Raw genomic sequence first — 12,583 nt, forward strand, 5'->3', positions numbered from 1 at the left:
AGGAGGAGGGAAATGGACCCAGCTGGTGCACGACCAACAGAAATTAGCTCTGAATGTCCACCCCACACACACACACACACACACACACACACAAACTGAAGGTCAGTTGTTCACACACCTCATAATATAGAAAGACATGAAATTTCAGGGCACATCACCTGATTTCTTGGAGCACTGCAAAAGGTAAATAAACCAGAGACGGAGTGTAAAGGTCAAACGTAAAATCAACACAGAGATAGTTAGCCCCTGAGGCACTTTTGTGTCAATCAAAGACATGATTTTTTTAATGCACTTATGTCAGTGATTAGTAGTTATACATCCAAACATACTTTTCTACCCAGGCTGCGTCCAAATTCACTCCTTATTTATTTATTATCTTTATAGTGTGTGAGATTTATCCCCCCTGCAGCCCTCAAAATTCCTGCAGTGTGTGTAGACGCAGAAACTAACAGATGTCAGAAATCTAAATAAACTTGAGTCCTGTGTCAAAGCCAAATGATCTTAGTCCAGCAGACTCTGGATAAGTGGATCTTGAATTGAGATATTTTTTGTAAAAATGCAGTTTCTGAGGTCAAAAATAATCCAGTTATGGTTCATTATTATTTTTTTAGCTTGATAAAACTTCACTTAACTATTAGATAAATGTAAATAATGGTAATAATGGCACAAGTTGTTTCACATGTGACAAACTTTTTATAGTAGGATTTTGAGTAGATTTCATTCAGGTAATTACTGTAAAATGCACTGTTCTTAGGCTGCAGTAGTTTGTTAAGTGTGTGTTAGTTCAAACCTGTGGCAGACCTAGTTGAATGGGGAACCTGCATGCCAAAAAAGACAGATTCAGCTGGTTTCAATTGCATATTCAGCTCTTCTCTCCTCTCTCTGCCTGATGGATTGCAGAGCTTATTCTGTTTTTTTTCCCACTTTGTCCTCATTGTGCTTCGGTCTAACTTACCAGCAGTTTCACAGCACTTTGTGAAGACTTTAAATAAGGTTTATTATACCTTTATTTGTGTTTTTCTGTGGCACATTTGCCTAATTTTTTATGTTTTTTGAACGAAGACAAGACCACACTGACCTGGTAAAGCAATTTTGAACTACAGTTTTGATTTTGGTGCTAATATATAATATTTTTCTTTCTATGTAGACATGATAATTAATGACAAACCAAACATTTATAGTTTCTATTAAAAGGTTATAACATCATCTTACTGTGTTTAAAAGCTTTCCAAAACACAGAGATGATATGAGTCATAATTAGAGGGTGTATTTAAATCATGGCAGCTTTGTTCTGTCTGTGCTGTGGCGGTTATTCATTGTTTTCTGAACATCATTTCCTCAGCTAGTCATATGACAGCCCAGACAATCTGGCGCAAAGAAACGTCAGTGCTTTCTTCGGCGCACTGCGCACTTAGCGCAGCCTGCTTGTGTTCCCCTGCCGCCATTCTACGGAAACCCCGCAGGAGCCGTTGGTGAATGGCTGCCCTCTCGTGCGTTGACGTAAACCAGACGGTTTTTTTCCCTTTTTTTTTTTTTTTTTGGTACCGAGCGGAGAGGAGATGCACACGGCACTCGAGTGAGGTAACTATATAAAAAAACCCATTTGTTATCATTCACTCCCACAACATGGACCCGGGCAGCGTTTGCCACAACGTGTAGATGTTGCTAACCGCCGTTGTGAACGTTAGTTACGGGCTCTCAGACAGCGTATATTAGCGTTGCTCTTTGTACACTGAAAGCTAATTTCCTGTGAGTCGCTAGCTAACGTTAGCTGTCTGAATTGTTGCCTTCCTTTGCGGGCTAGCGTTAGCCCGTCCGAGTCAAACAAAACAAACGGGCCTGGCTGCTTTTTAACTTCTATCTCCGGGGTGGTGGGCAAGTGTACGGGTGTTTCTGTGGATATTCGGGAGTAGTTATGTGCTGGTTACTTTAACAGTTTGACCGGTTTAAGGCGCTGCGGTTGTGTAGTAACGTTCCTGTCACGAGGAAGAGTGGCAAGCTCGCGCAGTGTTGCATTATGCGCACCACGTGCAGCGCGGAAGCAGCCTCCGTTGATCAGACTGATTGTGATGGGCGGTTTCGCTGCTCCGCCTCGGTAACCAGCAGCATGGCTGCGTTTGTCTGTTGTTTTCTGAAATTTAAATCGCGTTTTTAATCCGTGTTATTTTGCATGTGTGGGACCCTCAGCAGAGAAATGACTGCCTGTGGTCACATCAAGACGGTGTTATTATTGTTCCCATGGCTGTGTTTTAATGAAGTTCTGGATAAACGAGTTACACGCATTTATTTCATACAGAAATCTAGGCAGAAATTAATCATAAAATGTGCATTTATTTAATTTCACACAGTCACGTGGCATCTTTATAAACCAGTACATTCATGTTAATTCAAATTTTAATCTAAATCTAATATTAAACGATACTACTGTCAGCTCCCCTCCTCTAAAATATCTGCACATTATCCTTGATGGGTTTTGTAATCTTGGAGAAGTGAGATGCAGATGTGCAACAAGTTCCCAAGATTTAAGAGATTAAGATTAAGATAGACTTTATTTATCCCACCTGTGGCACAGCTTTTCTCTTCCATATTTTAAATTCTATCTCTAAGTTTTTGCTGGATTTGCTCTGTGGTGGACTTAGACACTTCTCAATTAACACACCAAGTGCTGACAGGTCGAGGAAGAAAAGATAAATTGTACAATATATGCAGGCAAATACCTTACAGAAGCCAGGAGTCACATGGTTATGTCTCCCCACGGGGATGACAGGAAGTGTGGTGCTTATGATACTCCAGCAAAAACAAAACCACATGACTGACCTTCCTGATCTGAATGTTTCAGCCATAAGATAAGTCCTTTTTTAACCCAAAGGCTGATTGTCATTAGGTTAAAAAAAGAGATAAGGTCAGATATAGTAACCACAAACATCAGGTCTGGCTCTCAGTCCCATATGAGCTCCTGGTGCTGAATCACATTTTAATTTGGGTAATTGCTTTGGAAATATAAATCCAGTTTGGCCTGTGATTGCTCCAATCAGTTAACAAGCTAATCACTGTACACTGTACCTAATATTACAAGCCATTATCCAACACCGCCCACAGAATGTGAGTGTGTGCTCCTTGCTCACATGACAATATTTATAAAACACTCTTTTTCTAAAGTTTTTTTTTGTTGTTGGCATTTAATGAAGCTACTAAAATAATATTCCTAGTGTGATTTGGAGGCACCTGACCCAGAATTAACAAAGTGGGTCTTGTCATGTAGGATGCCGAAACGTTTCCCATCATACAAGTTATGGAAGAGTTCATCAAAACACAAGACAAATGATACAACTCAAAATTATAGGTGCACTGGTAAAAAAAATACAGCTAATCTAAATAATCTGACAAGGCAAGATGTTACGCTCTCAGGATTAGAGACGGTGTGACCTGAAATAACACAGATTCAGTGCTGACACGTCAATTCCTTTTAATAAATTAAACCGATTTGTGTCACATATGTACAGTCACCTGTTCCTCCATATGCACCATGCTTATCAACTAACCATTACCATGCTTTAAGAACTGTAAAGGCCTTTGTTTCTGATATGATTGGAGTTCCCCTTTTGGTGTTAAGCGGTGTAACCAAACCTTATTAACAGCTGCAACATACAAGCAGCCCTTTATGATTGCAGCTTGAAAATAAAGCGTGACGCTATTCCACAGAGTTATTGTGCATTTTAAAGTGCTTACAGTGCTAAATGAATAACTGTTGATTACGTAAACACACCCAAAGTCCCAAACATCCCAAGATGTACAGTGATACGGCTGAGTGCAAACACAGATGGGACCTCATGAGTCCAGCAGCTCTGCAGTGCAACTATCTTTGTCTCTCATATCAAATACCCACACTTTGAATGCTGCTGTTGGAATTGTTGGTTGTTTTTTCTCGGCTTTGCTTGCTAAACATCTAAAGTAGGCTTACTGTATGTGGACAGAAAACTTAGGCCTGTAAATGTAACTGTTTACAGGAGATTTGCTGCCTATTTTTTGCTTTACACAGGGATACAAAGAAAGCAAACACAGGATTGCATTGTCATGTCCTGGCTTGGAGGTTTTGGGACAACTGGAGAGTATGCAGCCTGAGGTTCTTTTTCTGTTGTTTTCTGTTGTTTCTGGTCCATTGAGGACAAAGCTACACGATGAGGATATTAAACACAGTGATGCTGAAATTTACGTGACTAAACAAACTCTAAATTATCAGAAAAAACATCTATCTTACTGAAGGTTAAACTCTTTTTAAATGTAACTCCACCTTGAATCTTACAGTACAGACTATCAGTGAAGTGACTGTTGCTGCCAACTGCAAGTTTCAAATTAGAATACAGTAAACACAGGCGTAGCTGGTCTATTTGTTTTAGTGCTCATATGTCCACAGTTTGTGCCACGTGTAACACCATTCCCACACCACAGCTGCTCATACACACAGGGTGTTTTGACCATACGGCTGTCCTCCTACACTTGAATTTTGTCAGTAGCAACAGTCACCATCATGTATTTCTAACCTTATCAGGCCTGATTCTGAATAAATGTTTGAAAACAACGAGGTTAAACTAAATTTAAATAATCCTTTGAGCTACTGAACATTTACATTTGTCTGCAACAACTTGCAAAAGAGGAAAGTTTAGACATTTATTATGGTATAATCAGTTCTTTCCTCATTGAAATTGCATCATTATCCTTTTATTTCACCACCAGCCCAATGATGTTGTTAAACGACTCACACAAGTCATTGCATCTCGTGTTTGTAGGTTAAGATCTCATTTTTTAATGAACAAGGAGGATCAGGGAGAACGCTGTGTTGGGGCAGTGTGGTACATCTTGCTCTTTTCAGTCTGCTGATTTACACCCGTGTCCATGCAGCTACACAAATATACTGTACATCATGAGTAGCAGGTCAGGTGGTTGATCCTAGACTCAGCTCCCTGACTGAAACACACACACACACACACACACACACACTGTGGCTCCCCCCTCCTCCCTGTACAAATTAGTTAAGTCACTGGACTCAAACTCCTCAAAACATTTCAACCTGTTCGTTATGTCGGTGCTGGGCGTGAACATTTTGTTTTGGTGTGGTGTGAGCTCCCGTCCTCGTTGGCTTATTTCTGTCTAGAGGTAAGCATTAGCCTGTGTTTTGCCAAGGTGTTATTTCAGTGTATCACTCAGCTGATTGTTCTGTTTACTTCTAGCCTTGTGGTCTCGCACTCTTTTGCACTGCGATGAACACGCTTCCAGGCCACAGAGCATCAGCCGTGCACCTGCGTCTCACCGCAGAGATCACTCGCTGTTTTGCGCCGCAGCTCCTCACTTCCACCCGAGGAATTCAGGACTATATTCGGCATCTTCTGTCAGAGATGTTGACCCACGAAACCTGAGCTTGATGTGGTGTTTGACTTGTGAGAAGTTCAGGGGAAGTTGCGGCCTGTGTCCACTGGTTTCCTTTGAACCTGCTTGTGTCATGTTATCCCAAAGTGTTAAAGTATTTGCTGAACGATGCGGCGGGTCAGGCTTGTTTTCTATTTACTACTATTTAAGCCACTGACACGGGCATTTAAAGCTGTTTGGTGAAGCTGGTAATTTGCCTGCCTCAGACTTTTCTTGGTCATTAATTTGTCTTCTAATTCGGTCAATGACAGGTGCACTGGGATGTGCTCATACTGAAACATATGTGTCTCTGCCTTAGACCACCTGAGCTGAGTCTGCTGCAATGAGACTGTGTCAGGTACTTGAGTCAGGAGATTTGCAGGAAATCGACCACACGATAGCTGCTTTTGTTCGGAGGATTGCTGGTTCAACTTGTCATAATGACAACCTTGATCAATATTTCTTTTTGTTTTTCAGCAGTCCTGAGTGTTTGTCCGTGTTATGACAAAAGCAGTACACCTGTAAACACACAGCATGTACTTGCCCGTGCTTCTTGTGGACACTTAAGCTAAGCTGTAGTGATTTCACATTTTGTCCGGCGGTGCTGTAACGTCTCAGTGCGCCGCCTCACCACAAGTCAAATGAATGCTTAGGACACAGCGTTGAATACAGTTCACAAGCTGTTATTTCTCTAGATGTCAGCTCGTCACATGGATCACCTGAACTCAGGTGTCTCGTCTCTTTTTTTTTTCTTACTTTATTGTCCTCCAAGATTCCCACAGACCATTTGCAGCGAGTTGGGTCCATGTGGCGGCTGACATCTGCACTCTTGTGCCTCAGGTCTTACTAAGAAAACCTCCACTCTGACATGTTTTTATTTTCTGTCTCAAGAACAAATTGTGTGCCTCACCCTGCACTCTGAGCAAGCTTCTGGTTGTCAAAGCTTCCCTGGCATAAAGAGTATGGAATCAAAAAAAGGAGGCTTAATAGTTTCTGATCCCAACCTAACCCATCACAGCTCTGGGAAACTGCTTTGCTTTTTAAAGATTGATTGGATTTCAAAAGCTCGTAATATTATGCTGCTTCAGAAACCACATGCACATTTTAAGTTTAAAATATTGTCTTTAAAGTTGTAGTAAAATACATCATGTAAACACAAGTGAACACACAAAACAATTTATCTGTCAGCAAGCATCTAATCTTTTCTCTTAGTGAGCAACTAGCCCAAACATTGAATTTAACTTCATTTGCTCTTTAGAAGACATTGTTTTTTATTTATTCTTACCTTAAAGAGCAACAGAAATCTTAGTTTGAACACACTTCTCTAACTATTGGAGCGTAAAGTATATTATTAAAAACACTGTTGAATATTGTGTCAAATGTCAGGTTACGTTTGTCTTAATGCAGAGATGTTCATTATCAGCTTAATTAGTTGTAGTGCATGTCAATCCTGAGTGTGTTGATTTTTGTAAGAAACATAAATCAGATCAGGATCAGTGGCAAAAACAAAACACTCATTTATTTCTGAATTATTTAGTAACAGTAACCAGACGTTTGCTGTCATTTCTGGAATACCAGAATAGAATTTTTTTTCGCTTCATTACTCTTTCTGTTTCCTCGCAGACAGTGGCTTGATACAGAGATGAGAAGAATGTGTATGGTCGTGTGAGAATCATATGAAGCAGCTTAAGGCCAAAGTCTTTTTTTTTTCCCCCTTGAGAAATAACAAGGTTCTTGTTGTCATGGACAACCTGGAAAAGACATGGGAAAAATATTTGTGGGAAGGAGTAGTGTAGAGATAAAGGCTTCAGAATTGACAGCAACAACATTTATTTATATTTGTTTATCTTGTTTGTATCCTACTGCACTTTTCACGTTTTGTAAAGAATATTAATTTTAAAAAAAGTATTTATGATCCTCGTACACTGATTTACATTCCTCTTTTCTCTGCTGATTGCTATTCATCAGTGAGAAGCTAATTGCTCCATTACTTTGACTGGTAATTGAATGCACCTGTAAGTGTTTCTTCCAGTATTATGGTTCACTAAAGGCCTTTTTCATACAGCAGACATTTTGATTTGTCATAGAAGGGAAAACACAAGTGTCTCAGTAAGTTATGACAGTTTCTTTCCCTACTGTGACATGTTCAAGTGTCCACAGTGAAAAAGCTTTATTGTGTTGTGGTCTAGCAGACTTCTAAAAGGTCACACATACAGTACATAAAAACATGATTATAAGCCCAGCACAGGTGTAATTTTCAGGCAGTTTTTAGACCTGTTTATCGCTGTGAATACTTTATGCAGCTCAGTAATCATCACTGGACTCCACATTTGCTCAGCAGGGTTTCCTGCTGTGTATTATAGCGAATGCCAACTGCCACACCTGAAATAAAGACCGACCCCTCAGGGGCCTTACCACCTTTGCTACCCAATTTCCTGAGAGAAACCCTGCACGGTATCCGCTCATGAATGAAACAAAAAGCGACACTCAGCTGGGGTTTTGATGTAGTCCTTGTGATTTTGATTAGCCAGACAAATTCTGCTTTAAATTAGGACTGAGCGTCTCTCCACGTGCAAGATTTTGGCTTTGTGCCGGTGTCTCCAAAAATGCAGCACCCTCACAAACCTCCCTGTGAATAAGTCGTCATCTCTCAGCAATGAGTGAGCTCTCTTTTACCATATTTGACACTGATCCATGCTGACTCCTGTCATCTTAATTGATTTGTTCAAGAGTGCAGTTGAAGGCATCACGGGCTGGGTCCCCAGCCTGCCCACACCAGTGCTATTCATTAAAAAGTGAATGAATGAATGAACGTCTCTGGCAGTGGTGATGATACAATGACTCGAGTAGAGGTAAAAGTACTCATAAAATAACTGAGTAAGAGTAAAAAAGTATTTATACACCCACAAGATATGGTCATTGTTTTAGTACCTTTATGATTAATAGTGTGTGTATGAAGCAGGGAAATATGAGATAATGTTTTCATACAGACCAGGTCTAGACTGTACTCTGAGTGAGATCCAATTCAGATCAAAATGCTAATGTTAGCTCCCATGTAGCAGTTAGCAGTGTGAGCTCCAGTAAGCAGACCTCCCACCCTGGGCTATTTTATTTGAGGGAGCCCCTGGCTATTAGGCTAATGATTATCTCTGAGTCCGAGCGTCAAAGCTCAGCTGAGTTTATTTATAGATATATGAAAATGACGAGAAGCATGTAGCCCAAAGTACTGGAGTAAAAGTACATGTATTTTATCAGTAAGTAGTAAAAGTATTTCGCAAAATAACTACTCTTAAGGTCTTTTCAGACTGAGGGCATTTTTTTAATGATTAATTAATTAATTTTTTCCAGCTGTTTTTCGTTATGAGTACCTTCACACAGAATGCGAATACTGCGCAACAAAAAGTGATTATTTTTTTCAAAAGGAGGTTGATTTTTCTGAGCTTTTGCACTGCAAATAAAGGCACCACCGCCGCCTCCTCCTCCCACAGGACCTCAAACTGTCCCACAAACATCCTAAAAAATATGTCGGGAATTGGCTGCGGTGCAGCTTCAGCTTCTGTATATTCGCGGGCAAGTATCTCGCATTTTTGCGTTGTATATTTGCATCTCACTCTAAGTGAAAAGGCCTTTAGAAGTACAGTTTAGTCGAGCATTTACAGATTTATATATATATATATATGTGTGTATTACAGAAGTCTACATGAATGAGTCTGAATTTAATTCATCGTCTTCTCCCATGTTTTCCCACAGTGCATGTGTCAGAAGAGTTGGAAAACCCCCTCATACAGTAGCACCAGGACTGGGGGTCAAACAGGAGGAATCGTATTACAGTGAGTTACCAAGTTAACACATTTCACAGTGTAATGAGTGTAATGACAGGAGTATTTACTTGTCTGGTGTTGAGACAGTGAAACAGTGATTTCATCCCTTTAACAGAAACAAAGACACAGTGCAGTGATTTTTATTTCATTCATTAGAAGATCAAGTTGTAAATGTACGCAGAAAATAAGTGAATACTCAGTCTCACTTCAGAGAAAATATAAAATGGGCACACTTAAAATGAATTTGTGACGCTTACTTTTTAGATTGAGATTCTCTTTTTTCTCCGTTTTCCCCTTAAAGGCCGAACAGAGGAAAGATTCTAATCAGGAAAACACAGCGAGCTCTGTTGCTGCTTTAGAGGGTGTGCTCTTAGAAGTAGGTCTTGGCTTTGCCCCAACCTATTTGCTGTGAGGTTCATAGGTCACTGTTGTCTCATGTTTATAAACACTGTCTTGTCGACAGCCGTGAAGTCGGCTTGTAACCGCACTTATAACGTCTGCAGCCTTGAGTCAGCGCGCCATCATTCACCCCCCTTTGCCAAACTTAATTTCACACACCACTCAGTCAAGGGCACACACCGTGGTAAGTAGCCTCGCTTCCAGTTTTCTCAAGGTAATTTTAAATGAACGAATGAAGTCAGTGTTAATTAATCAGTGATTTTTGTGGTGGTTTTTGAAGTGTGTGTGCCGTACTTAAGGTCCTTTAAAGGTGGTTTATCACCTGGATGACTCATTGTAAAAGTGAACACCTTTGGTCTCTTGTGGCTGTTTTGATTTTTGTTTAGTGTAATTTGTGCAGTGACAACAATAATCTGCATTTAGATTCTGACAAAAAAGTGTCCATTATATTAGATCAGATCACCCAGAACTTTAAAACTCTACTTTACCTATACACAAGCTCTTAATCTTGTTACATGGGGAGAGGGAACTGAATAATGAGTTAATAGTCATCGTCTGATAAGCTATTGATGTCGTCTGGTCAATGATCAAGGCTTTGAGGAAGGCTTTGTCTCACTTTTTAAAATTGTTTTATCTGTAAAATATTTAAGCGGGATGCTTACAGATACTGTATAATTAGGTATTCATTTATTTTTGTTGGATAAATTGTTGTGAATTCATCGATGTTCTATTTGCGTTTTTTGTCTAGCAGGTTCTTGCTTCTTCAGAGTATTGAGTAGTCATCTTGTTGTCTTTTTGTTGTTGTTGTCGCTCCCACAGTCGTTACTAGCTCTAGTAAAAACATTGCTAACAAGCTGACTGCCAAAGATCTGTGTGTGTGTGTGTGTGTGTGTGTGTCTGGTCTCTGAGGTGTGCCATCTAACCATTACCCAGTAGTGCTCCTCATCTGACCTCCCTTTATTCTACTCTACCCCCACCCCTCACACATCAACCACCCGCAGGCTTCACAAGACCTTATGAGGATCATTTGACTGGAATGATATTGCTGCTTCAGGCTTTTTAGAGTGGAGGGAAACAAGCAATTTGTTACACAATTCTCAACAGAGAGTTTATTGTGCTACAGACGACTCCCCTGATTCACCTATTAGATCTGTTATTCTAAGCTAATGGTGGCAGCTTAGGTGTTTTTTTTATGTCTGATGTTCAGGCTTATTATCCTAATTCTTCCTGTGTTTCTTTATAATTATATGTGAACTGTTGCAACCCTGTCAAATGATAAGATATCAGTGTGTCAATGCAAACACTAATCAGACTTTTCAGGGCCAATATTGATTATTGATTTAATTACATCAGGACTGATTAATCTGATACTAGTAGTTTCTGTTCATAATCTTTTTTAAACAGAGTCTGAGTAAAAGCTACTCCATGCCTCTTGTCTTTTACCCATAATACTTTTGTTTTTTGTTTTTCTAATGCAACACCATAACAGTGGACCACAACTGCTTGCATTGGATTACAGTTTGATTTTATTTTGTATATAAAACAGATGCAGCTGCTCAGACTGTGACTGTGAGGCCTGAAAACAATTCTCAGAAACTCTGTTTTCATCTACAAAATAGTTTTAAATTTCTCATTTAACTGCCTGCCTCGCATTTCATGGAACCACAAAGTAATAATAATTTTAAAAAGCCTGTTTCTGTTTTAAAATCATTTCAAAGTTCTCAGAGTTTTGAAGCCCACATGATGAAGTTAATAGCACCACGTGAAGTTTATGGAGCACCAGTGACAAATATAAACTCGCCAGTAAAAACACAACAATGCTCACTCAGTCTGCAGGGCAGATGGCCGGACATACAAACATTTATTTTCTCACTAGTCTTGTTCTCTGTTGCTTTATTAAAATAACGTTTAAACTACACAACTTGTATGAGTCGTTAAACAATTCAGAAAATAACTTCCGCTGACTCGAGACAAAGTTCTCTGCATTTCATCAAAAACTGATCGCCTGTCTTGTTTTCACAGGGGACCAGAAGTGACGGGACAATGCGAGTCCACGTGCACACCAAGTTCTGTTTCCTGTGTGTGTTCACCTTCCTCTTCCATCAGTGCAACCACTGCCATGGAGAACACCACCACGCCGACCACAGCCACGTCCACAGCGACCTGCAGATCTCTGACGCTTCGTACGTGAGAGGAGCCACCGTGACACCAGAGTCCGGGAGCTCCCATGGGGACGCTCTGGAGGAGGAGCAGCGCTTCTACATCCAGCAGCTGTTCAGGCGCTACGGCCAGAAGGACCGGATGGACTTCCAGGGATTTCAGAGTCTGCTGTTTAGCTTGGGTCTAGGTGAAGTAAAGGTGGTGGATGTGGATCACGAGGATCTGGGCCACGACCATGTAGCCCACCTCGACTTGCTGGATATGCAGGAGGGGCTTCACTCACATTCATCCACCAGTGACGGCCACGATCAGGATCACAGGCACGGGCATGGGCGGGGGCACGGCCACGGGCACGCTCATCCACACCACAAGCCCGGCTCCCACTCAGCCCGGCACAGAACAGGTTCCTACACGGTGCAGCCAGCAGACGACTGCTGCCAGTCCGGTTGCTGGTGCACCTGCAGGGCACGACCATAAACATGATCACGACCACGATCATGATCATGATGCAGAACATAATCATGATCACGCCAAGGGGAAGGATAGTGACCATAAACATTCTCATGGACATGTGCAGGACCTACACGATCATGATCACGATCACATGACAAAGAGCACAAACACGAGCAGGTGCAGGCTCCGTCTGATCACAAGGACCTGACCTCTCACCCACACGGTGATCACGACCACGACCACAATCACGTTCATCAAATACAAACCAGCACAGACATTCCTCCCATCAACCCGGAGCAGGTGCCCTCTTCCCAACCGGAGCTGTCCCAGGTTCCTCGGGAGCCACA

The 12,583-nt window shown here is 41.1% G+C and overlaps 1 protein-coding gene across 6 annotated transcripts; it reads left to right on the forward strand.

Moving 5' to 3' along the window:
- The first annotated feature begins 952 nt into the window (after positions 1–952).
- LOC127142365 (zinc transporter ZIP10) lies at positions 953–12,504 on the forward strand. Of its 6 annotated transcripts, none has more exons than XM_051069997.1 (3): positions 953–1,081; positions 9,154–9,233; positions 11,646–12,504. In XM_051069997.1, the coding sequence occupies exon 3, from the start codon at positions 11,667–11,669 to the stop codon at positions 12,258–12,260; it is 594 nt and encodes a 197-aa protein (XP_050925954.1). In that variant the 5' UTR covers positions 953–1,081; positions 9,154–9,233; positions 11,646–11,666; the 3' UTR covers positions 12,261–12,504. The 6 variants fall into 6 exon arrangements, with proteins under 6 accessions (XP_050925954.1, XP_050925951.1, XP_050925946.1 ...); XM_051069994.1 differs by lacking the exon at positions 953–1,081 and adding an exon at positions 1,428–1,581; XM_051069995.1 differs by lacking the exon at positions 953–1,081 and adding an exon at positions 4,998–5,154.
- Positions 12,505–12,583: the final 79 nt, after the last annotated feature.

This window comes from Lates calcarifer, linkage group LG1, assembly GCF_001640805.2.
Source record: "Lates calcarifer isolate ASB-BC8 linkage group LG1, TLL_Latcal_v3, whole genome shotgun sequence".
NCBI classification, from domain to species: domain Eukaryota; kingdom Metazoa; phylum Chordata; class Actinopteri; family Centropomidae; genus Lates; species Lates calcarifer.

Bases quoted from the DNA above. Each gene is read 5' to 3' on its own strand.
- LOC127142365 (XM_051069997.1), top strand. From the start codon at position 11,667: ATGCGAGTCCACGTGCACACCAAGTTCTGTTTCCTGTGTGTGTTCACC.